The sequence below is a fragment of the Prosopis cineraria genome, unplaced genomic scaffold (genome assembly GCF_029017545.1).
Source record: "Prosopis cineraria cultivar Desert tree isolate PC_DT_omini unplaced genomic scaffold, ASM2901754v1 PC9, whole genome shotgun sequence".
Classification (NCBI taxonomy): domain Eukaryota; kingdom Viridiplantae; phylum Streptophyta; class Magnoliopsida; order Fabales; family Fabaceae; genus Prosopis; species Prosopis cineraria.
In genome coordinates, this window is record NW_026555340.1 from 32,048,215 (window position 1) to 32,076,199 (window position 27,985).

The 27,985-nt window shown below is 34.8% G+C and overlaps 3 protein-coding genes across 8 annotated transcripts; 1 reads left to right on the forward strand and 2 right to left on the reverse strand.

The window, feature by feature from the left end:
- The first annotated feature begins 1,062 nt into the window (after positions 1-1,062).
- On the forward strand, positions 1,063-2,427 carry LOC129320028 (proline-rich receptor-like protein kinase PERK10). Its single transcript, XM_054965158.1, has one exon. The coding sequence runs from the start codon at positions 1,245-1,247 to the stop codon at positions 2,259-2,261; it is 1,017 nt and encodes a 338-aa protein (XP_054821133.1). The 5' UTR covers positions 1,063-1,244; the 3' UTR covers positions 2,262-2,427.
- Positions 2,428-2,478: 51 nt separating this feature from the next.
- On the reverse strand, positions 2,479-7,491 carry LOC129320026 (serine/threonine-protein kinase AFC1-like). Of its 6 annotated transcripts, none has more exons than XM_054965154.1 (12): positions 7,166-7,491; positions 5,806-5,896; positions 4,972-4,998; positions 4,719-4,872; positions 4,572-4,620; positions 4,364-4,478; positions 3,957-4,048; positions 3,660-3,816; positions 3,498-3,562; positions 3,312-3,409; positions 3,093-3,195; positions 2,479-3,000 (listed from the first exon to the last, which is right to left on the reverse strand). In XM_054965154.1, the coding sequence occupies exons 1-12, from the start codon at positions 7,265-7,267 to the stop codon at positions 2,851-2,853; spliced, it is 1,203 nt and encodes a 400-aa protein (XP_054821129.1). In that variant the 5' UTR covers positions 7,268-7,491; the 3' UTR covers positions 2,479-2,850. The 6 variants fall into 6 exon arrangements, with proteins under 6 accessions (XP_054821129.1, XP_054821131.1, XP_054821128.1 ...); XM_054965156.1 differs by having other exon boundaries at positions 5,806-5,982; XM_054965153.1 differs by having other exon boundaries at positions 3,957-4,033; positions 5,806-5,992.
- An 8,070-nt stretch (positions 7,492-15,561) lies between these two features.
- On the reverse strand, positions 15,562-19,329 carry LOC129320853 (uncharacterized). Its single transcript, XM_054966507.1, has 5 exons — positions 17,495-19,329; positions 17,326-17,402; positions 17,039-17,150; positions 16,439-16,555; positions 15,562-16,040 (listed from the first exon to the last, which is right to left on the reverse strand). The coding sequence occupies exons 1-5, from the start codon at positions 18,911-18,913 to the stop codon at positions 15,690-15,692; spliced, it is 2,076 nt and encodes a 691-aa protein (XP_054822482.1). The 5' UTR covers positions 18,914-19,329; the 3' UTR covers positions 15,562-15,689.
- Between the last annotated feature and the right edge of the window lie 8,656 nt (positions 19,330-27,985).

Consider the following 27,985-nt stretch of genomic DNA (forward strand, 5'->3'; position numbering starts at 1 on the left):
AAGACTTTTTAAATTTTTTTCTTGTAAGAAAAGGCATGGGTTCAATCGGATTATACTCCCTACTTTTCTTAATTTTCTTTTTTAAGTTTATATGAGGTAATGAGAAATAGGGAAAATCACATACAAAAACAGCTTAAGAAAATTTTTCATGGATAAAAACCAATAATAAGTTATCATTCAAAAAAAAAAAGTCTCAATTCTCATTTTAACCCAAAAAAGACTTTATATTGATAATTGTTTGTAAATAATTTTTTTGAGCTGTGCTTGTTTGTAATTGTCCCTTCGAAAAATTAGACTAAATCACGAGCTAATTGCTTGCCTTGATAAATCGATTTTGGTTGGCCGCCGCTAAAGGAAAGAGTTTTGGTAGACTGTTTGGACCTGATCAAAACGGAAACCCAACAAAAGGATCCATGCCCAATGATGCGGGCTTGGCCATGTGTAATCTTGTAAGAAAAGTTCTTTAAAAAATAATTAAAAATTTCCACTTGGACTGTGCCAAAACAAACAAAATTACCACCTGGAAGAATTCAAATATATTACTTCAACGTAAAATATATAAATATTGAGACGAGATGAAATTGGGGAGGTGAATGACTTCAATACAGTAAGTGTGGCTCTGGCATTTGATACCAGAGAATCTGAGAGCAAGCATGATTTCAATACTTTTTTAAACAAAATAATAATAATAAATAAATAAATAAATAAACAAACAGCATGTTTGTTTCCCCTTGGGCACCATCGCAGAGAATGGTGGCGGTGAATAATAATGTTTTTTTTTAATAAAACTAACTAGCAATCAAACTGAAGACAAAAGTCACGTAAACGGCGTCGAATAATAATTAAGAAAATAATGAAAAAGGATTTTGTGATCCGTCGTGCATTCATTTCACTAGGGAGAAGGAGAGAGAGCATGTAGGAGATTAGATTCTGCAACAGTGTTGTCCACAGCCAATGTGTATTCCTAGTACAACAGGCCACTGATGAGTTGATCATTCAAGTCCCCGAGACAAAAGGCTCAAAGCAAACACGAGACAGCACTGCATTGGTTGCCTGCCCCACCATCCCAGCTTATGTATGATTTGATTCTTTGCCTTTCCACTAATCATGCTTGAAGTTGTCCCCAAGTCATCCTCATCCCCTTTTTATTCTGTTTTTCGCTTCTTCATGGGGTCACTGCTGCTGCTGCTGCTCCTCCTCCTCTTCTTCTACGCTCCATGCATTAATCCCCTTAAGCTGCAGCCATGTCCCACCGAGAAACCAACCCTCACTTCACCAGACCCTCGCCGCCTCCATCCGGACTCCCACCCCACCGGCCCCTCCTCCCTCGCGAAGACCCATCACCGCCTTACCCCCCAAAACAGGTCAGAATTGCTGAACCTTCCCAGAAGCCTTCACGTGATTCTCCTTCTCTCGTGCCGCAACCCCCACCTCTATCAGCCCGCGACAGATCTCGCAAGACTAAGCGTGCTCCACCACCCCCACCTCTATCACCCCGCGACAATCTTCGCAGGCCTACAACTACAAAGCCTGCTCCTCCGCCTTCAACCCCACCGTCATCGCGCGACAAACCTCGCGAAACTAAGCCGGGTGATGAATCTCACGTGCCTCAGGCCGGTCCGCCGTCACAGCCACGCCCCCCTGATCGGCGAGGCCGTCCTCATGGCCCGTTCCGAGTACCCGACCAGAGGAGAACCAAACCACTCACGTGGTTAGCCGCGATCTTCTGTCTGATATTTTGGCTTGTAATAATCATAGGAGGCTTGATAGTGCTCATAGTGTACCTTGTTTTTCGTCCCCAGAGTCCTCACTTCGAAGTGTCGAGTGCCAGCCTTAATGCTGCCTACCTGGACCTGGGTTATCTTCTCAATGCCGATGTTACGTTGCTCGCAAATTTCACGAATCCCAACAAGAAGGTGCACGTGGACTTCAGCACCACGATGATCTATCTCTACTATGGCAGCACGCTCATCGCTACACAATATGTGGAGCCATTCTCGGCGGCCAGGGCAGAGTCTAGGTTTGCGACCATCCATATGGTGACCAGTCAGGTTCAGCTCCCGTTGGCAGAGACTCAGCGCCTTGTCAAACAAGTCCAGAGCAACGGAATTATACTTGAGGTGAAGGGAGTATTCAGGGCAAGATCCACGTTGGGACGCATCTTAAGGTATTCCTATAACCTCTATGGTTATTGCACCATCATGCTGACGCGTCCCCCTGGAGGGGTTCTCGTCAAAAGAAATTGTAGGACGAAACGCTGAAGCTGCAACCTCGGATTTGGAATTTGATTTTGCTAATTTTTACCTCTTTTTAATAACACTCATTTAATGGTTAACCTTGCTAATCTATGCGCGATACCTTTTTCAAATAGCAACTACCTTCTTGATGTTGATCATGTTTAATAGACAATCCATGTCAAATTCACAATGTCTCAAGACTGCAGCATTACCTACTGCACTGGCCAGTGGCTAGATTCAATAATGTAAATCAAACCTCCTATCATGCATAGCAAATAGCAGGCCACCTCATGAAAACGAGACTCGACCCGTGGAATGAAATTCTCAAGCAATACATTTTGGTCGTACAAAATTGGACGCGGAGGATGATTCCCCAGACAATGAATTTTATCTACAAATGCTAGACTGATATAAGAGGAAAAACTCTCGCTCTTGCACCAAGCCATTAGAGCGAATGAAGCACCTTTCACAGAACTAACACACATCATCACTCAAATATAACCAAACACAACACACTTGCAAACATGAAACCCAACCACTCGCAATGGCACCTGAAATGGAAAAAAACTACTATTTTTTTTTTTTGGTGGGGGAGGGGGGTGGGGTTTGGATTTCAAAATCTGCGGTAATGCTCCTTTGTAAAGAAGGGGTGCCGGAGCGCCTCATGAGCTGTCAATCTACTGGAGGGGTCAAAACAAAGAAGACCTTGCAAGAGATCAATTAGATCGCCTGCAGAGTGATCCACATGCTGCATTACTAGATTCTGTGAAAAGATGAAACACAATTAGATGATAGGAGCAGAAATAGGCAAACAAAAGAAGACATTAAGCTGAGCGAATAAAACATTTTACAGACAGGAAGACGTGGTAGCTTCAATACAGCCTTGATACTTTCTCGAGAGGCCGCCCCTTCTGGCCAGTTCAGTCTACTCCTTCTGACAAACTTCTCTGCATGCCGGCTGTGCAGTATAACAATACACAGAATCCCTTAGTAACTACTAGGAAAATATCCCGGAGGCAAACAGAACATTAATTGACCAACAAAAAGTAATAAGTTCTTCAGAAGGCCACGTACTCTGCTCTTTTCAACACGTGCATAGGCATTGGACCTAAAACCCTCTCCATCATGGCCAGGTGCTCTAAATTCTCATGCGTCTGAAACAAAGCCTCTCCCTGCAACCATTTTGTAGGTCATAACATTCTTCATCAAGATAATTTGGAGCAGTCACAGATAATTTCATTACCAAGTTTATCAACATACCGAGCATAACTCAACCAAAATGCATCCAACACTCCATATGTCACAAGGGAAACTCCACCCAAGCCCTTGAACAAGGAAATAAATTACATTTTGAACATTATGGAAAGACAATGTAGTTGTGATCATAAAAATGGGATGTGTATAATGGAAATATCAACGTACCAAGAATAACCTCAGGTGCCCGATAATGCCTAGTAGAGACAATGTAGTTGTGACCTTGATGTTCATAGGCTGTGCTGCCAAAATCAATGACCTTGATAGCGCTTGACTTTGGCAGCCTCTTATAAAAGGTTCCCTCTTTTGGTGACCGGGGTGCAACCTGCAAATAACAAGGGAGAGAGGGTGGGAAATGGAAATTTCACAATTTTAATAATTGCAGCACAAGCACCAATATTCAAAGCCAGAAAAAAAAAAGTAAAATACAATCTAAGAATCAAATACCATGAAAGCACAAAATACCTTGAAGTCAGGTACTTTTACATATTCTGGGGAAACAAAAAGTATGTTCTCAGGTTTCAAGTCGGTGTGGATCAGACCTAAATCATGCATAACTGCAAGTTCAGAAATAGTCAAATGAAATCATTATAATATTGTACACCTTCTGCCCACTCTTCCCACTCCCCTGTTGGGAAGGGATCTCTTTCTCCCTCCACAACAAGTAGAATGGTTTATTATCATAGTATTAGGACAAGAGATACAAAAGTCTTCTTGGGGGTAAAGAATTCAACATTAGAAGAAAACACAACTAAACAAATACATCAGAAACCATAATGAATTTCCCAAAGGAAGAGAGAAGAATGCAACTTATATGACTTCTGTCACCAAGTTTGGAAAGAATAGAAACAGTGGAAGCAACAATCACACACATGCTACACATTCCAACAGTTGTCTGCCTAGCTCACGGACAAGATCGACCGGAAATGGGCGATAATTGTTCTTCTGTAGAAAATCATATAAGCTTGGTCCAAGCATCTCAAATACCTGTCAAGACCATTTAAATTTGACAAGTCTTAACCCCCAGATATATTCATTAAGTTTGCAAATGATGTTACCGTACGTCAACTGAATACTCACAATACAAATATGGTTACGATAGTCAAACCAGTTCTGTATTTGAACACAGCTGCAAAGGATGAAATGACTTAACAGCCAACACAAACTTCAATCCGTAGATGGTAGCCAAGTAGACAGAGATAACAGTATCAATGAAAATAAGCTTACCGACTGCCATTCCTGTCATACTTCCCAAGTAAATGAAGCACATCAACTTCTACCATTGCTGCTTCACGGTATTTCTTAATACTTCGAACAACTTTTATTGCCACCAGCACCCTCATTTCTCTATCCCAACATTCCAGAACCTGACCAAAAGTACCTGCAAACAGAGAACATCTAGTGTAAGGGAAGTTACAACACAAATTTTGCCATAAGATAAAAGAACAAAATATGTAAACACGACAATGATAACAACCACCTTCACCAATTTTTCGGAGGATCTTATCTGCAAGGAAAGAAAATAACTCAAAAATGAGGATCACATGGTCATTAAGCTATACAAATGAAGCCATCAAAACCAATGCAATCTAACATCGTCAAATGAATTTTTAGATAAATTCCTCATAAATCCAATTACAAGTATCATGCTGATAGAATTTCACATTAATCAATAACAATTTCATACTCTATCAATTTTCTTTTAGATTCATGTATGGTATGCCATAAAACATAAGAAAATGTCAGCGATTATCACATATTATTCCCCATTGGGCATCCAGGACCAATGCGATAATTACTTAAAATTCAGTTGTTGGATTGATGAAGAGTTACATTGTATAGCATGATATTGAATGGTGTAAATATGTCAAGGCTTACAAAGATGTCAATTGATCATATTATCCATATGGAAATAAATCTCAAACAACTTACTACTCAGACAGGCGTTATGAGCTTTTTAAGTTATATTAACTCACATGGAAAATTTAATCATATCGAAGATATAAATATTTTGAACCGGCGATTGGATCCATATAAGATTGAATAATCATGCAACCAAATGAAATAATATATAAGAAATATACTGTAAGTGACAATTAATTTCCAATACAATTATAAGAAAATGTTAAAAGCAGGGAGTAGGTGTTGAAAAGATGCTACCAGATAGTAAATGCACCAGCCCAACATAGAATTAGTAAAGTATGTCACGTTGTGTCTTTGTGTGGCAATTAGAATATTCAGTAAACAACATAAGCAAGTCCAATAACTAGAGAAAGTTGAGGAAGGCCCTTCAATGGTGGTTAGATGTGTTTACATCGAGGTGTTAAATTGTCACCAAGTGCGAACATGTAATGTCCATCTTTGTCATCATCTCGCCATGGGGGAGAACCCTTTTCAGCCAACCCCTTCACAAACAGGCCAGCATGGTCAGGGAGTATCCTTGTTGCTCCAAAGCTTGTCATATTCACAACCTCTTGTCCATAACACATCCCTGAATAAGCCTACAGACAGCCACTTACTCATACTTCACTACATAAACGGCAATTCAATACTTATTTCCCCCTTAAACTATTTGACTTCCAGCAATTTGAAGATTTGATACATGTTTACATCATTTAAATCAACATCTTTCTGCAGAATAGTATAGAAACAAAAGAACGTATGCAATAAGCCACAATTTTTTTATTCAAAATGAATTGTAATTTTGAAACATAGATAATTGAGAAAACATAGTGAAAGCTCAATAACAAGAAGCCTTATCTCAGGTGGGGTTAACTATATAGATTGTACTAGTAAAAGCTCAATTTTATAAATAAAAATGTATTCCCACATCCTGTTGCTGTTTTTGGCAGGCATCCAGGATGGTAAAGTATTCACATACCGGCCAAGAAATTATTTATCTAATGAGATACAGCAGGTCAGCATTTTCATAAATTGTACCTCTATCGAATGTTGAATGTACGATAAATTTTAAAGCTTAATAATTTACTAAGCGTCATTTTGGACATTTTCAAATCGGCAAATCCTTTTCACCTAATGTAACCAATATGGGCTCAGAGAAACTGCATCAAAAATTCAATCCATATCATATATCACTTAAATTTATCCCAACACAAAATCTAACTGGTCAAACCGTTAGTACTCCAACGCAGATTTATGATAATAAGTCAGAATAAATCTAATAACATAACTAACATGGAATATCTTCCTTCCATTTTTTTTAACTACAAAATGACAAATAAAAAGGCTTCGAAATTAACGATTCGCGCACCCCAAATTAAGTTTTCCTAAAATAAATAGAACATGTGGAGTTTTTGAAACCACAATTGGTATCTTTATTACATGAGCTAGAACTTATTTGTTCTTTGTTCCTTTCTATCACAACAAGATGGATTTAAAGTTCCTCCGTTTTCCAAATTCCTACTGAAATACAGTGAGAAATATAGAAAGTTCCTTTCTTTGCATACAGAATATTCATTAAAAGGAACAGATCCATAAGGATTTAAAAAAAAAAAAAAAACTTGCCGAAGGCTTTCTCTTGGAAAGGTAAGACCAAGAAACATCTAAGGAAGCTATATTAGATAATACTAGACTAGATAACAAAATAGAGAGAGCTTTTTTTGTTTCTTTCTGCCCTTTTTCTTTTCTTTTCTTTGTTTTTTTTTTTTTTTTACCTTGGAGTGGGTTTGAGGAAATTCCCAAGCTAATTTAGGCCTTTTCCTGGGACGCCGATCCACATGAGAGTGCGGAAACTCCGTCACGTAGTCCATCTCCATTCGATAAGCAACCCTAATCTCAGTCAGTTGATCGATCGTTTCGTATGTTAATGAAGGATCGAATTCAACTAGTCCAGAGATGGAGAATCCGGCTCAAGCGTACACCATCATCATTGCTGACTCTCCAGCCCTTCGTTTTTCTGTCGATTGTCAATCCAGACCGTTCGTTTATTTCTGCAGAGTGCATACACACATCACGCCTGGCGCCTGTAAGCCTCGCTGGGGCTAGGGATGCAAGAATTAATCGACATAAAGTAAATGAGCAAATCTATTCCTAAGGTTTAAATTCATTAGGAATTATTTACTCAAATTTTAAAAACCATATAATTTAATTTTATCATTAATAAAAATTAATTTTAAATATTATTTAATAAAAAATGGCAGAAAAGATCTTGAAAATTATAGAAAATGATCAAAAAAAATTTCTCTAATTTTTTGGATCATTATTTATATTTTTAAATACTTTATTGTAATTCTTTGGACTTTATTTTGTAATTTTTGAAGTCATTTTCTATTTTTTTGTCAATTAACATATTTTTGTTAGCAACAAGAACCAAATTGCATCGTTTACAAAAAATTGAGAACAAATTTACACAATATATGAGTTTAGTACTTATGGTGTTGCTAGTTTAGGGTTTAATTTATTTATGTATCCATTAATATATTATAAAAAAATTACTGCCTCTGAATTACAATATAAATTATAGTTAACTAATTTATGATTTACGAACAATATTAGCTGAAATCTTAATCTTAAATTATTAAAAATGTTTACATCTTTTTATTTATACCCTCATTAAATACTCTATACAAGAGCCTTGATAATAGTAATTAGAATTTCAATGTGTGATTTTTTTCAAAAAGAACAATAAATGAAATAAAGGTGTAGTTAAAAAAATAAATATAAAAAATATCCGTAAGCTTATTAAATAGATAGATATAACATGTTATTGGGTCATCTTATAACATGAGTTGTAACAGAGGTTGTTGTTTGGTCATCTGAAATTTTGTTGAGGAAGATGTTTGTTAGCATGTTATTATGTTTGCCTTAGCCGTCCTAATGTAGTTTGGAAGGAATGTTCAAAAATTATTTATGAAGATTTGGTGCACACATCACAAGCTGATTTGAAATTTGTAAGTTATGTTAGGTGACTTTTTTCTTGAATATTCTTTTGGTGGATTTGAACACGTGTTTAATTGTGTATTTTTTGTTATAGACCTTAAGATATCTAGTTTTGACAATGAATAAGTTGTACATAGAGAGATTGAATCATTATTGCGAGAAAGAATTTGCCTAACTTTCCTCTTATACCTTTCCCTCAAGCAGATATTGCAGTTGACATCACAAAGCATGTCATTATGCAAGAATTAACTCATGACCATGTTGCATTACAAGCAAAGTCAATCAAATTAATTAGCTCATTAAATTATGAGCAAAAAGGCATTTTTGACACTGGGACAAATTATTTGACTTCATTGAAGTAGTGTTTTTTTCTTTATACATGGGTATAGTGGAAACAAGAAAGACTTGTTTGTGGAATGCATTGATATCTTCCCTTCGAGCCCAAGGAGACATTGTTTTGACCATTACATTAAGTGACATTGCTGCAACACTTTTACCTTTTGGGAGAACTAATCATTCAAGGTTTGAAATTCCAATCCAGATTATTGAAACTTCTGTTTGTTCAATCAAGCAGAATTTTCCATTACCAAAACTCATTCAATAAACAAAATAAATCACATGAGATGAAGATCCAATAGTTTAATAATATTGTATTAAGGCTTTAGATCATTTATTGAGGGATATAATACGTTATGATCAAATTTTTTATGGTAAGTGCATTATAGTTTGTGGTGATTTTTGTCAAATCCTTCCTGTAATTCCTGAAGGTATAAGGGCTACTATTGTTAATGCTTGCATCAGTTCTTCATGCATTCATTACATTATTTCAATCTAATAAGGAATATGAGGTTGTTATATGCTTCATCAAAGTATGATTATGATAAGATAGATAGGTTTTCTAAATTGTTGTTGGATGTAGTTGATGTAAGTTAGGATTGCCACATGATAGAATAGTAGATATTAAGATCCCCCATGAATCATTGATAGTTGGTTATAGGGACTCTATCAATGCAATCATCTCTTCAACATACCTAGACATGTTGGATAAGTTGTCTAATTATAATTACTTCAATTGTAGAGCAATTCCTTTATGAACAATTAAAAGTGTGAATCTGTTGAATGATTATATGTGTTTTATGTTGCTAGGTGATTTTTTTGAGTATTTTAGTTATGATCCTGTTTCAAATCTACCGAAGATAGTAACTCATTTGATGATTTGTATACAACTGAGTTCTTGAACACTATCAATAACTCTGGATTGGCTCCGCATAAGCTATGTTTAAAAGTTGGACATCGATAATGCTTTTAAGGAATATTGATCAATCTCTATGTCATTGTAATGGCACAAGACTTCTTTTAACTTATTTTGATAAATTTATGATTGAAGTTGTCACAGTGAATGGATTAATGTCTAATCACAAGGTTCTCATATGGATATGAATCATTCTAAAACAAGGTGGCCTTTTTGCATGAAAAAAACAATCTCCAACCACTCTATCATTTGTAATGATAATTAATGATATGAATCACTCTGAAAGAAGGTGGCCTTTTTGTATAGAAAAAAAACAATCTCCAACCACTATATCATTTGTACTGATAATTAATAAGAGTCAAGATCAATCTTTGCATCACATTGGAGTATATTTATCAAAGCCTTTTTTTCCATGATTAATTGTATGTTGCTCTATCTAGGGTATGAAGTATGGATGGTTTGAAGATATTGTTGCATGGTGATGGTAATTAGGGATGTGCAGGTTATAACATCTTGAAAAATTAATCAACATTTAGTTAAGTAAGGGAGAATAATTAAATGAATTAATGTGGTGCGTGACCAGAAAAATTTAATAAATGTGTTTAATTGTAATTTTAGCCCTAAATTCAAGTTTGAAGCGAAGTCAGGCCATCAGGACATCAAAAGGTGTAGAAGAATTGAAGAAGAGTCTTCTATATCATATGCCATGGCGTGAGAAACATTCATTGCGGCTCATAAAGGCAACCAATAAAGGGTGGACCTCTCTGTGCCATACGCTATGGTCTGAACTGTATGTGCTGCGATGCACAATTGAATTAATAATTAAATAAATTAATGTAGTGTGTGGCCAGAGAGGTCTAATAAGTGTGTTTAATTGTAATTTTAGCCCTAAATTCTAGTCCGAAGCAAAGTCAAGCTATCAATACATTAAAAGGTGTAGAAGAATTAAAGAAGAGTCTTCTGTACCACATGCCGTGGTATGAGAAACATCCGTTACAACTCATAAAGGCAACCAATGAAGGGTGGGCTTCTCTGTGTCATGTGCTGTGGTGTAGACTGTGTGTGTTGCAGTGCACAACCAAATTTTTGTTTAAATCAATCGTGCTTTATTTGAAAAATTAGAGAGAAGGGAAAGGAAAAAAATAAGAGCACGCTACTACCTTTCCTAAGGCATGAATTTGGGGATCATTGGGATATTTTGAAACTTCCTAATACCCATTAAGCCTTCCTCTTCCCTTTCCTTCCATTTTCATTAAGGTTAAAGTTAGGGTTTAAGTTGGGGGAGTAATTTTTGATCCTTATAAGCTATGGGTCCAAACCCGTTAATTAAAATGGATATAATAAAAGTAGTTTAGAGTGTTCAAACCCTACATCTATGGTTTTATGAGTTGTTGATTGTTGAGGGCCATTAATAGCGAGAATCAGTATTTATTAAGGGAGTTGGGAGTATTAAATGGCCATTAATGGTGGTTCAATAGTTTATCAATTACAATGTGAATTGTTGGAACTTAGCAAACTTAATGGGTATGATATAAAGTGAAGATTTTGCTATTGTATGAGTTGAAGGGGTGGGTTAATGTTGGAAATTATTCAAGAAGGAAATTAATGAAATGCCCTTATGTTTAGTTGTAGATTATCTAATTTTTAGCACCATTTACACTATTTGGAAAGCTTTGGGAGTTGTGTCTTGAGGGAAAATCTTTGACCTCTCAAATGTTTGAAATAACCAATGAAAAATCTAGTTTGTATAGTTGTTTATTAATTAATTACTATTGAATTTAATTATTTAAAACTTGTATGGTGTTTTGAAAAACAATTGGTGCAATTTTGGCACTGTTTGAAGTTATGTTAAATTGTTAAAAGCAAAAAGGTATATTTATACATGTGTGATAAACGATGATGATTGAAAATGTGTTATTATATAATATTGGTGTGTGGAGTATAGTAGAGAAAGAGAATTATAGGAACGTGTTATCATATGGTTAATAGGTGTTGCATGGCATACAACTTATTATTATATAGTATGATTATTGGTGGAAGTTTTATCTAGAAAGAGAAGTAGATTGGTAAATTCACATGGTATTGGTAACTCACCTTTTAGAATTAAAAGTTTGCCTTAGCACCGACCGTTAGAATTGGGAGATAGCTATTGTCTTATGATTGATTCGAGATTATTCCACTTGTTCTTTAAGGGACTTAAACTTAACTAGTTTTCACCGATTCATGAAGAGGCTATATTAGGGGTACCCTATACTTGTTAGTATTGGGAGAAATTGTGGTACACAAGTGAGTGAGTTAACCCTAATTTGGTAGCTCCTCACAAGTTGGATTAGTTCGAGTTGTGAACGTAGCCAATGATAGCCATTGATTTTATGTCGAAGATAACAGGAGGATATAAGACTAGTATTGATATGTATTTATAGTTTCGATCACATGATTGTTATTATTATGGTCCAACATGTTTTAAAGGCACATGGTTATTATTTTTACAATCTTGAGATGTGTATACTTGTGATATATCCAGTGATATGTATTGCATGCCTGATCATATAGTTGTTATTGTTATGGTTGAGGCTATATTTGATACATGCGTATGCGATATGTGAATTTATTACCGTTTGCATTTACAATTAATTAATTAATATGCCATGTGTAGGCTAGATTGACCTTCTTTATTAAGTAATTGTATTCATCCCTCATTATTAAATATTTTAAGGCCTAGCTCATTGGATTGAGACTGAAAAAAATGATTAGTGGCATAGGATTCGGAGTAAATCCTACTTATAGACCTCTCTATTTTGTTTATGTATATTAAACATTGTCAGTTTGCTAACTAGAATTTTATCTCATTATTTCGTCTACTTGTATTATAACCGAAAGTATTTTGTGTATTTGGTGCCCTAATATAGTGATATATGGTTGTAAAGTTTAAATAAAGCTGAAATACTAGTGCAAGTAAGGTAAAGTGTAATTGAGTTCTTTTTGGATGCATATTAATGATTTTATGCAAGCCATCTCCCTTTTTTGGGGTTGAGTGGTGAATTTGTATAATATGTGTAACTAATTGACTGTGGTATGTTGCACAAGTCCAAAATGGTCCATTGAGTGTGGTCTAAGAGTTGATGTAGGCTTTTGACTCAAGTGTTGGAGTTTGGGCACTCTAGTTGTGAGCTTATGAAAATAAAGTGATAATTGATAAGGATGTCCAACTTTTGCTAGAAATATAATTTGATTATGAAACTTGTGCTATTAGGTAGAGCTAGAAAAAAGCTCTTTATAGACACCTAGATTGCTTTAATCGAATATCGGGCAGAGAATTGAAACATGTTAAAAGTTCATCCCGAGTGTTGTCATATGATAGCAAAATTTACTGTCAAATGCCATAGTGCAAGAATGTTAAGCCACGATGCATGTGCTATTTTAGGCAGTAAAGGAATTCCTTATTTCTTTTGCAAATGTTTTTATCTGTTTTGGAATCCTATACTTTTGCACGCATTTTAATCTCTGATTTGTGAATGTTTGATAGTTTATAGGAGTATTACATTATAAAAACTTGGGATCCTTATTTGTATAATTGTCAAATTTATTAATTACATCAATGCTCGAAGTTTGCGGAGGATTAGTAAGGCAAACCTTACTTATCTAACCTAGAGTTTACATAGGTAGCCTGGTCTTGCCCGACCTAGTTAAGCTGATCAAGCCTGATTTCAATCTGGGCACCAAGCTAGGGTCAATCCCAGCCTGGCCTGAAAATAATTTTATTTTTTTATTTTTTCAATTTTTAAAACTTAATTATTTTATAATGTTATTTTACTTAATATTTTTTTTATGTATTATATCATTTTTATGTTCATTGTCTATATTTTTTTTTGTGATTTGAACTTTTCTAATCTTTTTAAATATTTAAAATTGATTTTTTTATTTTATATCATAAAAAATATGAACAATTGTTAATTATATACAATTTAAAAAATTATTAATTTAAATTCTAACATTTGTTTTATAAAAAATTCATTTTAAATAGTTATAATTATATTTTTTGTTGATTAATAAAATTATTTTCATATTTTAATTTTTTTTTAAAAAATATTTTTCTAGCATTTGGCCAAAATTTAGCATGAACTTTCAAGCCGCCTGATATCCGAATATGCACATTAGGCTGGGCATCAAGTTAAGGTGGAGCCCGACTCAACCCATGTGTACCCTTAAATTGGTAATCATGCATAAAAAACAACCAACGTTGTCTATAGGGACGTTTTTCAAAATTTGCATACTATAAATGGTGATAGTAGTTGAGTAATTTTCCATGCAATGTTTTTATGCATTAATTGTTGTTGTACATTTATTCCAGAGCCTTTCTTTTTTTTATGGGAATTACCTCCGTGTTAGTTTAGATGTTTGATTGTGAATCCCTTGTTCTACATCATTGGTGGGCATGCATTTTTTTCTTCTTTGTATCTTATTATCTTGATTGTTCATTAGGTCGCATGATATATTGTAGAATTTGATCTATTTTCCTTTTTTTTATTTTTTGTAATCAGTTTTAATCTAATCTTTTCATGATAATTTTTGTTTTGAATTTAATGCTTTCCGTGTATCGCATGGGAGAGTTGGCATTATTTGTTATACATAGTGGAATGAAAATGTTGCCAATCAACCATGCATGGTATCCTAGATATCTAATTTTCTTCGGGCTCAATCCACAAGGGGAAAAAAACTGCATTGTCCCTACAGGCAGTGTTGTTATGTGTGCATGCTTTCTAAGTTTTTCACAAGTTTTTTCAATATATATTAATATATTTTTCACAAGCTCAGTAGGTAGCGGGGACAACTAAAAAGGATGTGTCATTGTGGCAAGACGCAAGACCAAGATGCCACTAGCATTTTCATTATTTCAATCCAGAACTGAATGTGACTCGCTTGGTAGTTGGATCAGCATAGAATATGTGATATTATCCTCCACAAACAACTGGTCAGATACAATCCTAAAGCAAGGATTAAGCACCATCTTAGAAAAACGGAGGAAAAATTAATCTTTTAGTCATCCAACTTTTAAGTTATTTGTAACTCAATCTCTCAACTATGACTCGCCTATAACTCAATCCCTCAACTTTTGAATCACTTACAAATTAGTCTCTTAACTTTTGTTAATTTTTTTTTATATTAGCTTATATCTCACATCAATGAATAAGAAGAGAGTATTTTAAAGTAATATATGAGCATTTTTTTTATCCCTCTTATTTGATAATAATTTTTTTTTACAAAAAATTAAAAAATAAGGACTAAGTTATAGGTAAATCAAAAGTTGAGGAATTGAGTCGCAGTGAGTTATAATTGAGGGACTGAATCGCAGTGAGTCATAATTGAAGGATTAAGTTACAAGTGAGTTAAAAATTGAAGGATTAAAAGATTAATTTTTTTTAAAGCAAACCATCTCAACATCTTTCAGTATTATAAAATAACATCGGTTAGTTATCAAAAAATTATAACAATAGATGTTATTAACCTGTTAATGAGGGACAAAACAAATCATCTTTCACTAGATGCTATTAACCTGTTTATGAGGGATACTCCAGATGATCACCCACTGAGGGAGGATATTTTCATGATAAGGGAAATGCTGTATAGTCATTGGGAGATTCAGGTTTCACATTCTCTAAGACAGGCGACCCAATGTGCTCATGTGCTCATTTTTTAGCTCGTGCAGCTCGCGAAAGTGTTCAAGGACTGAGATTACGCCCGACAATTCCACCTAGCTGTGCCCCACTTCTCTGGGATGATAGGACAACTATGCCTTAAGTTTACGTTTTGTCTTTGACTTTTGTGTACCTGAGACGTCAAGCGGTTGCTTGCCATTTCGTGGGGGAAAAATTATAACAACAATAATGTTATCAAGTGCCATTAAGGGTCACGTAGAGCTTTCCTATCAACACCAACGCTGCTGCGCATTAATAGATCACTGTTCATTGATGCTATAACGTTACAAATTGAGGACATACAAAAATGAAGAAATAAAAAATAGATACAAACAAAATTACAAGGTACTATTATAAAAGAGGTTCGGAAAGCTCCATTTCGTTAGAATTCTGTTCTTGTGTATCGGGCCGTTGAAATCCAACGAAGTCCAGCCCAAGCCACTGCCATGGCCAACATACATATCTAGACCTATTTCGGCCCAGTGAGTCTTCCCTGTTCTCAAGCTCTTCAAGCTGATGAGTAAGCTCCTCCACTCTGTCCCTCAGCCTAGACGCCCTCAAGTCTGCCAACCTCAGAGATTTCTCAGCTGCATCTCTAGCTGCCATGGCAGCAGCTGTGGTCTCTTCTTTGAACTTGAGTTTATTCTCTGATTCCAACATAGACTGCTTTGCATCTTCAACTTCCTGCTTAAGTGCTGACAGCTGCAGATTCAGCAATTATAAATATCAATATTCAATGAACAGGGGTAATGAAAGTATATGACGTGGGTCTTTAAAGACTCTGTGCAAATTATCAGCCTGCTTTGGTTCCACTAATAAACTAATTCAAGAAGCCCATATTGCCATTCTTTAAAAGGAAAAGTCATCCGGCTTTGATTGATTAAAATTGATGTCAGGATGCACTCTACAATGGGCAAAAAAAGGTCACCCCTACCAACTACAACATATGTTTGGTTATCCATAGCTTTTGAATGCCATAAAATATTTGAGAATATTTAAATCAAGGAATACGCAAACGTAAGGCTAAAATAAAGCCTCTTTCAGCCTTGCTTACAAAACTTATTAAGCCCGTCAAAATATTGCTGTCAAAAGGAGTTTACCTGAGCAACAAATTCTTGTTCTACAGCCCCGCCTGCAGCGGCTTCTTGCTCGGCGGCTAATTTCCATCTATTAATTTCTTCTTCCGCAGCTGCAATGTCCATCATTAAACCCTCAACCTACATGATAAACAGGCCAAACTTATACTGAGTGAGGAGTATTTACAATCGAATTGTCATACCTCTGTAATTCTGACGGAGATACAAAGATAGGAAGAGATGGAAAGAGAGAGAAGAATAGATAAGAGAAGAACAGGAAGAATGACGGAACTAGAGAGATTGAGAGAAATAGGGAGACAAGTGTATCATTGAACAGTACGCATTAGTATTGATGACTTAGGATCCTGGGAATACAATAAGCAAGAGGTATTTATAGGCTATATTATGCCAAATAATATCCTAACTAACCTAACGGCTAGTTTAATACATAACACTGTCATATTTACAATTAAATAACATGAATCTTACTATCAGACAATCAACATGTGAGACTATACAGCATAAACTACAATTCAAAATAAACAGATATATATACATATATATCAAAACAACCACAGTTAGAGAACCTGGAGAAAATTAACATCTAAGAAACTATAAGCTTACACTTTCATTAGCCACTCTCTCCTTGTCTTCAAGTTCCTCTATCCGATGCATTCTATGGATAAGCTCTTTGGCTTGAGCTTCTACGTGCTGCTTAAGTAAACTCAACTCTGCCCTTAATGCAGTTAAACAAATATGCAAAGCAAATAAAATTACCAGGTCAACAAAACTAGAAACTAAAATGATAAATATTCTTCAGTGAATAATGAGGGCAAGATTCCCTTCATTACAACAAACTTCAAATTAGATACATGGCAAACATATATGTATTTGACTCTGATCCTAAGTACCTTAATTCATCCACAGTATGCTGCAGCTCAATGATCTCAATCTGCGATCCCTTAACAACATTCTCCAAAGCACTGGCCTGTACCCAATAGAAGCATAAATAATAAATAATTCCCTCAAAATAAATAATGAATTTTAGGATTAGAAAGGAACTTTTTTTGAAGTACTTACCAAAGAGTATATTTCATCCTCCTCCTTTTCTGTTATGCCCAACTTATCATTTGAAGCTGCATCCTTTTCATCTCCTAGAAGCTTGCTAAATTTGAAATCTAACCCAGCCTCCATAAAGCCTTTTTCTGCAGCTTGAAACAATTCATTTTTTGTGGAAGACGTATCAGAGGCCAACCTCTTTGATAAAGCACTCCTAAGTAAGGAAACAATTTGATCTTTCTCCCTAACTAATCGAGTCACTGTGTCATTCAAAGTCCGTATTTCACAATTCTTCACCTCAACTAAATCCCTGGTTTTCTCAACAACAATCTTACTCAACTCATAAATAGATTCCATTCCTGCTAAAGAGGCACGTATATTCTCGTCAATGTCTGTTTCTTGAGGTACAAATAAGGATTCTGACATTTCCGAATTATCTGCATCAATTATCTTCATAACATTGTAAATCTGGTTATGGATTTTTGACACAAAACTCAACTGATCAATTAGTAAAGGCCTCTGTGATTCCATCTTCAATAATAACTTACTAAACTTTTCATCACACTCGCTCACTAACTGTCTCAACTCCAAAACTTCATTCAGTTCCCTGCTTAGTTTCTCTGACATCTCTTGTTTCACCTGATTCATTTTTTTGTCCTTTCCTTCAAGAGTTCTCTCCAAATTCTCCACAACAGAATTTTTCTTCGCCACCTCTTCCCTCAACTCACTAATTGTCGCTTCCAGCTGAGAAACTTCAATGGCGATCTCATAATTCCTGTGTTCCATCTGCTCTCTAGTCTCATTCCTAGATTTAGCTGTTGCATCTACCTGTTTAACAAGTTCTTCAACAATCTCATTGGCTCTCTTGATTACCCCATATGCCACGGCTGCCAGACCCGAGTATTTGTGTGATTTGGGTAGTTCATTGGCTGCAAAATTTCTAAAATTGCTTACCTTGGCAGATATCTTTTCAATCCCCGTCACAAACATATGGGTGGAATTTCCAATTTCTAATCGGAGGTCGTCTCTCTCCTTCACCACCTCATCGAACTGCTTGGAAATCTCGTTCCTCTGTCTTAATAACTCATCCTTGGCTTTATTCGTCTCAATTAATTCGGCCAAAACCTTATCGTGTGATTTTAAAGCCTCTTCTTTCTCTAGCAAAGCATCATCCCTCAGCCTCCCAAATTCGTCCCGCTTCTTAATCGCCTCGTGAGCAAGTGCCTTCAACCGATTGAATGAAACTTGCAATTCAGATTTCGAGTTTTCCGCCAACTGGCGGGCTTGGCGCTCACGATCGAGCTCGGCGAGAAGCTCCGTGATTTTGTCGCCGGAGCCCTCTTCTGGTAGTGGATTCTTGATCATGATGGGACCTGAGTCATCAGCCTCCTCCACGTCGCTAAGGATTGCATCAGCATCCTCATTTCCAGCATCCGCCATTTATATATCATATATGCAAATACTAAGGCAAAATGCTATTGACGATCAATGAAGCAATTTTCATCCACACTAAAACTGAATTACCGATGTGGGCATTTAGCTTTTAGGGTACGACGAGGAAGGTAGAGAATATGGAAATGCGAAATAAGGATGTAGACGAATCGAAAACCCTAGAAAGTGGAGAAAGGGGTCAACGAAAAAGGATCTAACCTCGTATTGATTAGGAAATTCAAAGAAGCTCGATTCTGGAAGAATACTGGGATGACAGTACGATACAGTTATTGATTAATCCAGTTGGAATTAAATTGAAGCTGTTGATGATAACGGTGAATCAAGAAGGGAGTTTTAACTTGGCAAGGATGATTTCATTGAACCCAGATTCCAAGCGAGACCGACGGACAGCGGCCACCAACCAGTCTCGTTCGACTTTTCTCTATTTTTTTTATTATTTTTTTTTTATATTTTATATTCAACCGGGGCATAGCCCAAACAAAGTTCACTAATTTTATTTTAAAACCATAAAAAAGACATTCTTACTCTTATTATTTTTAAAAAATAAAATTAATAAAGATAATTTTTATTTTTATTAGTTTGTAAAAAAAAGCCTTAATTGAATTTGATCATTACTTGATTGATTTAAAATCTATGTAAAACATAATTATTATTTTCCTTCACAATTAATATATATTATTAGTGTGTTTGACTAAACCGCAATTAATATATTTAATTCTGTAAAATAAAAGTTATATAAAACTTAGAGAGAATGTGAGAGGACCAGGGAAACTACCATTGGTGAGGGGAAAGGCGGCGACCCTAAAGGAGGGGACAGAATAATGGATAGTCAAGGAAGGATGGTTTTTTGTTTACAAGTTCTAAATCTAAAACGGTTCCTTCAAAAGGATATGGCAATAAGAGTAGTGAGGGTTAGAGGAACAGGAGAAAGATCACCTACAAAGAATCCTTGCTAAGTCTTAATTCATTTCTTTCATTTAATGAAGAAATTGATAGTATCATGCATGGCTGGAAAGGATATCTGGAGAAAATGAGGAAAGCGAATGCTGAATGTAAGAAGGACTGACAAGAGCTTGGAGAATGATCCTCATAAGGCAAAGTGCCTTGAATTGAAGGTATTAGAGGAAGCCTATACTACATGGTGTTGTCTTTGGCTAAATTCTCTAATAATGAAGTTGTTAAGGAGGAATATTCCATTACTGTTTTGAAAGCCAGGGCTTATGAGGATGTGGCAACTATGAGAACCAATGTGGATCACACCTCTTAATAATGGATACTTCATTGTGTCTTTTTTAACAAAAAAGGACCTTGACTATGCATACCAAAAAGGGCCTTAAATGATCAATAACCATTACTTGTTAGTGTAAAAATAGAGGCTGAATTTCAACCCTCGAAAAGCATAAACATATTAAAGAATTGCCACTTGGATTCATGTCTTAGATTTACTAGTGGAGCCCTACAATGTGGAATTTTTTAGAATGATAGGTGACAAGGTAAGGATTACACTAAAAATTGATAGATCAACCTCTATATTGGATAAAGAAGCTTTTGTAAGAATTTATGTAGAGTTAGACTTTAGTCAACCATTGATGCCAACTTTTACATTTTATAGGGAAAAATACCAAATTTCTTATGAAGGGTTCATCTTGTGTGTTTTCATCGTGGACAGTTTCGACACCTTATGAGTATATGCCCTAATAGAGGTATGGTGATAATGAATAGGATAGATGAAGAGAAGAACAGCCAGGTAAAGGATCTTCAATATGAGGGAGTTAATAGACATGTGCATGAAAGGGATCAAAACATAGTCACTATGAGATAGATGACTAAGGAGTCATCTAAATTAGATACCCTTTTATTAAAAACTAATTTGAAGTCAGAGGAAGTTGCTCTAACGAGCAGGGAGGAGGTGGATCACAAGTAACAGAGAATAGCAAAAAGTACAGCCCAAGTATGATTGTGAAATGAGATTTCAGGAGGTGAGTGCCAAAAATTGAGCCAAAGGAATCTCCGAGTATGTTGGGGAGGTGTAAAGAGGAGAAAGTGAATTTTGTGCCAAAAAGCTTGGGGTATGGAAATAATTGTGATTTTAAAAGGGATATTAGCTCTGTGGTTAAAAATGAAAGGCAATCTGAGAGTAAATGTCAATTTGGAAATGAAATATCAAATTAAAAATTCGAATGGGTTCCTGTAGTAATGAGGTCTAAACGAAAGGCACCAATTAAAGTGAAAGGGAAAGTTAAGGAAAATTTTGCACCAAGCTTGAGACGTAGTAGGCCAGGTATGTGTAGCCCATACTCTTATGTGATATTGGAAGAAGAAAATATGAAAATGAATATTGGGCCTAGTAAGGGTATGGAAAATGGGCAATACTAAATGGAAATAGAGCTGATCTAAGAAAAATGTACAAAGGTTTCATTTAAGAAAAGTAGACTAGATTTTGCTCTTCAAGCTTCTAGCTCAAACGTGTCAATAAGCAAATGGGCCTGAGATGGATGTTTGTATGAGTCATGCTAATGTGGATGATGGTGGCTCGAGCTTGCTAGCCCACTCCTCTTAAATTATGTATCTATGAATTTTCTAATTTGGAATGTTAAAGGTACAAGATCTGACCTTTTCTCGTGCCTTATCAAAGAATTAAGGCGTAGATATAAGGCAAATTTTATGGTTCTTCTGGAAACTCATTTTAATGGTATAAATGCTTGCAGAATAGAAAAATCTCTTGGTTTTAATAACTATCATATTGTTGAAGATTTAATGGAGGGATTTAGTTCTTGTGGAATGACACGGAATAGAGTATTGAGGTTCAGTAGTACCATAATCAGTTTATTCATATTCAGTTCAAAAAGGATGATAGGGTATGGTATGTTACAGTAGCTTACATAAGTCCCTATATATTTGCTAACAAAATTCTTTAGAGTAAGCTCCAATGCAAAAATAAGACAATGTCTGGCCCCTAGTTTATTAAAGGAGATTTCAACGGTATCTTACTCAATCATGAACGCAGATCACAAACTCGCAATACTGTGGGTATTGATCAAGATTTTTTAACATTTATAGATGACACGGATCTTGAGGACATAGGGTACAAAGGCCCTTTTTTTATATGGCACAAATCTAGCTATGAGAGCAGGGTTGATCGTGTGCTTATTTATGAACAAGAACAGGAAGTCTTTCCTAATGCTATAGTCATAAGCTTGCCATTTTTTAATTCAAACCATTAGCCTCTTATCTTGAAGTTTTTGGAGGAAGAAGTTACAACTTATGATGGACCTAAGCTTTTTCATTTTAAAGCGTCTTAGGTGAGGCATGATAATTTTGATTAATTGGTACAAGCTAATTAGAAAAATAAGGTAGAGTGGACTGAAAATGTTACTAGGTTTACAAATGCTGTGTTCAAATAGAAAAATAATGTCTATGGGCATTTAGGCAAGAAGAAGAATCATATGATCCATAGACTTGAAAGCATTACGAAGAGTGATGACTCTTACAGAAATATCCCTGCTAGAGAGGAGCTACAAAAGAAATTATGGATGGAACTTGAGGAGATCCTGCTTCAAGAAACTTTATTATGGGCACAAAAAGCCAAATGTGACTCATTTTTTTAGGAGATAAAAATACAAAATATTATCATGCTCGAGTTACTAGGAAACAAGCAAATAAAACCACAGCTCTTCAAAGGGATAATAGAGATTGGGTCTATAATGCGGAAGGAGTTGCTTAGATTGTTAGGGATTTTTTCTTTAGGCTCTTCATAGAAGACGGTGGGCTAAAAAGCTTCATGAGAACAAGTTCTACCTTTCCAATCATTAATGAATCCTGACTATGTTTTCTTTCCAATGAGTTTCAAGCAAAAGAGGTTTATAGGGCAATTTTTTATATGGGACCGTTGAAATCCCCTAGACTAGATGGATTTAATGCACTCTTCTTCCATAATCAATAGGGAAATATTGGGCCCTCTATTGTCTCATTAGTTAAGCAATACTTCAGGAATCTATCCCTTATCAACATAATTAATAGAACTTTTATTGTGCTTATTCCAAAGAATGATAGTCCTAAAACTATTTGTGATTTTCAATCGATTAGCCTATACAATATGGTGTATAAGATTATTACTAAAATGATCTCTATTAGATTAAAGAGAATCTTGCCTTATATTATCGCTCCTAACTAGCATAGCTTTGTGCCGAGAAGGGAAAGTACTGATAACATTATTGTAGCTTAGGTGGTTATTCACTCTATGAGAAATATGAAGAGGAAGAAAGGATTTATGACTATAAAGATAGATCTTGAAAAAGCCTATGATCATATTAGATGAGATTTTGTTCGTGATTGCCTTGAGGAATTAAAAATCCTAAGCAACATGGTTAATATTATTTCAAACTGCCTGAAAACTTCACGAATGGAAATTCTATGGCAGGGACACAAGATAGGAGAATTTTTTTCCTACTTATAGCCTTCAACAAGATGATCCTACCTCTCCCTATCTTTTTGTGATTTGTATTGAAAAATTGGCTCATATGATACAAGATGAGATCCATAATAGGGCTTAGAGACTAATCCAACTCACTAAAGATGGGCCTACTATACCATACTTATTTTTTATCGATCATCTTATTATTTTTGCAGAGGTCGATGTTGGTTAAGTAAGGGTGGTTAAGTGTTGCTCAAGTAAATTTTATGATCTGTCAAGGCAAAAAATTAATCATTTAAAGACTCATGTTTTCTTATTTACAAATGTCACTCATACTATAAGTGCCTAGATGCCAAATCAACTAGATTTCTCTATCACAATAGATTTTAGAAAATATCTAAGGGTGCTAATGCACCATAAAAGATTGAACAAGTCTACATGTAGTTATGTGTTGGATAAGGTAAAGAGTAGAATTAGCAATTAAAAGGTTACAAATCTCTCTCTTGCTGGTCTAAGTACTCTCGTACAATCTGTGTTAACACATATTCCTTAATACCCCATGCAAACAGTCACTCTCCTACTACCAGTTTGTGAAGAACTAGAAAAACAATCTCAATCATTCCTCTGCGAAACCACACAGGAAAATAGGCATATTCACCTAGTTACATAGGACAAGTTATGCCATGATAAAGAAAGAGGAGGTCTTAAGAATAGAAAGCTTGAAGCCCAAAACCAATTATTCATGATGGAAAAGAGTTGGGGGATGATTCATAAAAAGGAGCCCTTGTGGGTAAGATTGCTTAGATCAAAACATAAACATAGTGAAGATATTCTTCATATGATGAAGAGAACTAGACCAAGGTTAAAATTTTAGAGTGACATCAAACAAACTTGGGACCTTTTTGAGTTAGGTTTATAGCAGACAATCCTTCCTGATGGCCATAATATGGTGTGTTAGAAGCATGGAAATTTTTCTATCAGATCAGCATATAATGTTTGTCGAGAGGACATCATACCTCCATTATCTACTTATAAAAATCTATAGAAGCTCTAGATTCCCTAAAGGTGTAGAATGTTTCTTTGGCTTATTATTCAAGGGAAACTGTTGACTAACCATATGCAAAGAAGGTAAGGTCTGTGTAGTAATGCTTGTTGCCCCAGATGTGGACATGAATTTGAGGATACTATACATGTTTTATAGGACTGTCCGTCAATGAAAGAAATTTGGAGTCAATGTATCTGCATAGAATTTCTCCAATAATTTTTTAGGATGAACGATACAGATTGGTTCTATTGGAGTTTTACTAAGAATCTAGCAAAAAGAAGATATTGATTAGATAACTTGGTTCTTTGTGATTTGCTAGCTGCCATGGAAAAGGAGGAATGAGTTTACATTCCAGGAGAAAGAGATGGATGGGTCAGACCTAGTAGCGCATATAAGAGGCATTATCATATGTATAAAGAAAGGTGATGCTATATTGGGCAACATTAATCTCAAGCTGCAGGGTTTTATCAAAGGTAGAATGAAATCACCTAAATAGGTGTATGTAAAATTTTTCTTGATAGAGCTTATGCGGAAAGCACTAGTTTGGTGGGATGCGGAGGAGTCTTTGAGAATGAGAATAATATGTTGGATGGAGGTTTCCTCTTATGTTTATCTCATGGGGATGCTTTGTTAGCAAAATTATAGGCGTGTATTATGGGTTTGAAATATGCTTGGGATAAGGGAATTCATGATGGTGTGCTATTTTATGATTGCTATGAGCTTGTTAGCCTTATCTATGGTGGAGATATTGACCTTTACAAGAATTATTCTGAGATTAGGAAGGCTTGGGAGTTACTGTAGCGGGAATGGAAGATAAGTGTGGTGTATATTTCTAAAGAAGAAAATAAGGAAGTGGATTCATGCGCGAAGAAGGCGTTGAGTGCAACCCCTGGCTTTCATTATCTTTGATTAGAAGACATCAACAAGGATGCCTTGTTCAAACCACCTTAAGTTTTATTGTTTGTTTTAGTTTTTCTGTATTTCCTTTTCTGTCTTGTTAAAAAATATTTAATTTTTGTTTATGTATGTTAATATTAATTTACCATAAGTTTCAAAATTTGTGAATTATGAAAGTGTTCTATCACTTGTATTTTTTAGTTGTTAGATCGACTACCTAAGTATATATAGTTATTTTCAGAAATAATTATCATGAAATGAAGAATGATTTAGTTAATATTCCATGTTTGTTTTGTTGTTAAGAAGCACGTTATTTTTTTATTTGATCATAACAAATTTTAACTATGAAAATTTATTATAAATATTAGCATGGTACAATACTATAAGTAATCACCTAATTTTTTTTACCGCCAACATTAATCACCGAGTTAAAGATATTCTATCACTTACATAAAAACTATTCATGGTAACATCTATCTTTTTTCTTTTTCTTTTGTGGGATGCCAGTTCAAACTCATGTATTGCAGTTTAAGAACACGATAATGACTTTCTAAAGAATAAAAGAAATATATATATATATATATAGTTATTCTTTTGTAGATATAAAAAAATTGTGCACAACATTTTAAGGCAGGCTAATGATATCACTTATACTTACTACAAACTTAACCATTTTAATGAAACCTTACCATGATAATAAAAAGTTCTTTTACTCAAGATAGGATCCCAAGTTTAAAATTAAAACTAAGAGATTTAAATCAACAAATCAAAATCAAAAATATAAAATATACGAAAGTATGATATACCAATTAAATTTGAAAATATTTATATAAAAGAGGGCAAAAACATCATTTTTCAATAATATGAGCCATTTGACATGGCTAAGAAGCAATGTGTAGTGGCTAGCTGCTCCTTGTGTCATGCATCACGGTGCATTAAATAGATATTAACAGTATAGAGTTGTCATTTGATAGAATCCGAGGGCTAAGTTTTGTGCACTTTGAATCTTTCTTTAATTTTCGATTGAGGTGATTTAGATATCTTTAAAAAGCTCATTTAAGGAACTAGCTTAAGGCACTGATTTTGTTTCTAAATTCTTTCATATAAAGGAGCTGGAGACCTAAACTCAAACTAACTAGTAACCACACTTTATACTTTTCACAACAATTTAGTGTCCAAACCCTAGTCAAAGTGCCAAAAACTTGCACAACCACCTAGACCAAACTTAAATGATTTAAAATGATTTGTGCAGTGTACTATAACACATGAATACAACTAGATCTCATTTTTAGTCCTAAACCCTAAAGTGATAAAAAATTAAAGGGGAGATAAATTATTATACAACTTCTAAAATAATTGTTCAATTATTCCAAATAACTCAAAACATACTTACCCTAATATTTTAGCCTTAACTATACATTAAGAACTCATTCAATTTGATTTAGGGCACAAAATAGCTGCAACAAGCTACAAATGCATGCAATGGTGCTGGTACCAAAAATAATCATCCTCATTGGCATTATCAATATTAATGCTTAAATTAATTTTTATAATATTATTTTCAATACTTAAATTTATAAGATGAATGTTCATACTTTCATGTACTTTTACACTCTAATTTATATTATAATTGGTCTTGAATTGATCTAGAACTTACTCTTTTGAGGTTTCATTAAAATTTATAGGTTTTTACTTTATTAAACTCTGGTTTCTTAATTTCTAGTATACTGATACTTTATATATATATATATATATAGTTTTAATCTTTTTTACTATGGTAGAGCGTGGTAGGGTCTATTTTAGTTATTCTTATTGAGTTTAAAATTCTTGTTGGTAAGGTCCATGGTAAAATTTGCTCTTTGAGGTTTCATTAAAACTTGAATGCATGAAAGGGGAGAGAGGAATGAGAGGGAAAAGCTTTACCTTGAGTGTGGAAGCTTGAATCTCAATAATAGTCCCTAAACGTGTGCCTTGGTAGACCCAACCTTTCCTTTTGTTGCCTTTTGTCTTTCTCTTAACCTTTTCTTTCTGCTTTAGCTTGCATACATGAGCTGATAAATTTAGTTTTTGACCATCTACCATAGTAGATGGCACAAAGAATGCCAACTTCATTTTGCACTTCCATTTAAGACTAAGGTAACCCAAACCTCTTTCAAGCTCAATCTAAAAGCTTTGAATGAAATCAATAAACCCATTAGCCATTTTAAACCCTCCTCAAACTAATTAATACTCACTTTTATTTTATTATCCTTGATTAGTACACTTAATCTAGAAATTAGAATCTAGGATGTTACAACTAACATATTTATTTAAGCTTGATTCGCCCCCACGTATTCTAGTTTTAAGGTGAAAACTAGGTTAGTGACATATTTCCTTCAAAATACAATGAAGACCCTAGAATATGGATTGCACTTCCAAGACTTAAGCCATGAGAATAATAGTTTTTTACAAAGTGATAATTTGACTTTGTATCTAGTGTACTAAAAAACAAAGGTAATGAGTTTTAATAGTTGAATTTTGATGAATGGTCAAGATAAGTAATGATGAGAGGTATTTATAAATATTAAAGTAATACGTTGAAGTGATACCTTTTATCTAATAAAATTATCCTTAAAAGTTAGAACCAATGTTGGTTTATAAATCTTATTTTGGTTCATAAAGAACCTTATGTTAATTCATGAACATCCCATGAACCAACATAGTT

Coding starts and splice junctions, on each gene's coding strand:
- LOC129320028 (XM_054965158.1), top strand. CDS start 1,245: ATGTCCCACCGAGAAACCAACCCTCACTTCACCAGACCCTCGCCGCCT.
- LOC129320026 (XM_054965152.1), bottom strand. CDS start 7,267: ATGGAGATGGACTACGTGACGGAGTTTCCGCACTCTCATGTGGATCGG. Junction 3,410..3,497: donor TTTTGGTTGAGTTATGCTCG/GTATGTTGATAA, acceptor AAATGGTTGCAG/GGAGAGGCTTTGTTTCAGAC. Junction 3,196..3,311: donor CACGTGTTGAAAAGAGCAGA/GTACGTGGCCTT, acceptor TATACTGCACAG/CCGGCATGCAGAGAAGTTTG.
- LOC129320853 (XM_054966507.1), bottom strand. CDS start 18,913: ATGGCGGATGCTGGAAATGAGGATGCTGATGCAATCCTTAGCGACGTG. Junction 17,151..17,325: donor CATACTGTGGATGAATTAAG/GTACTTAGGATC, acceptor AACTGCATTAAG/GGCAGAGTTGAGTTTACTTA. Junction 16,556..17,038: donor AGAGAGTGGCTAATGAAAGT/GTAAGCTTATAG, acceptor TTTATCATGTAG/GTTGAGGGTTTAATGATGGA.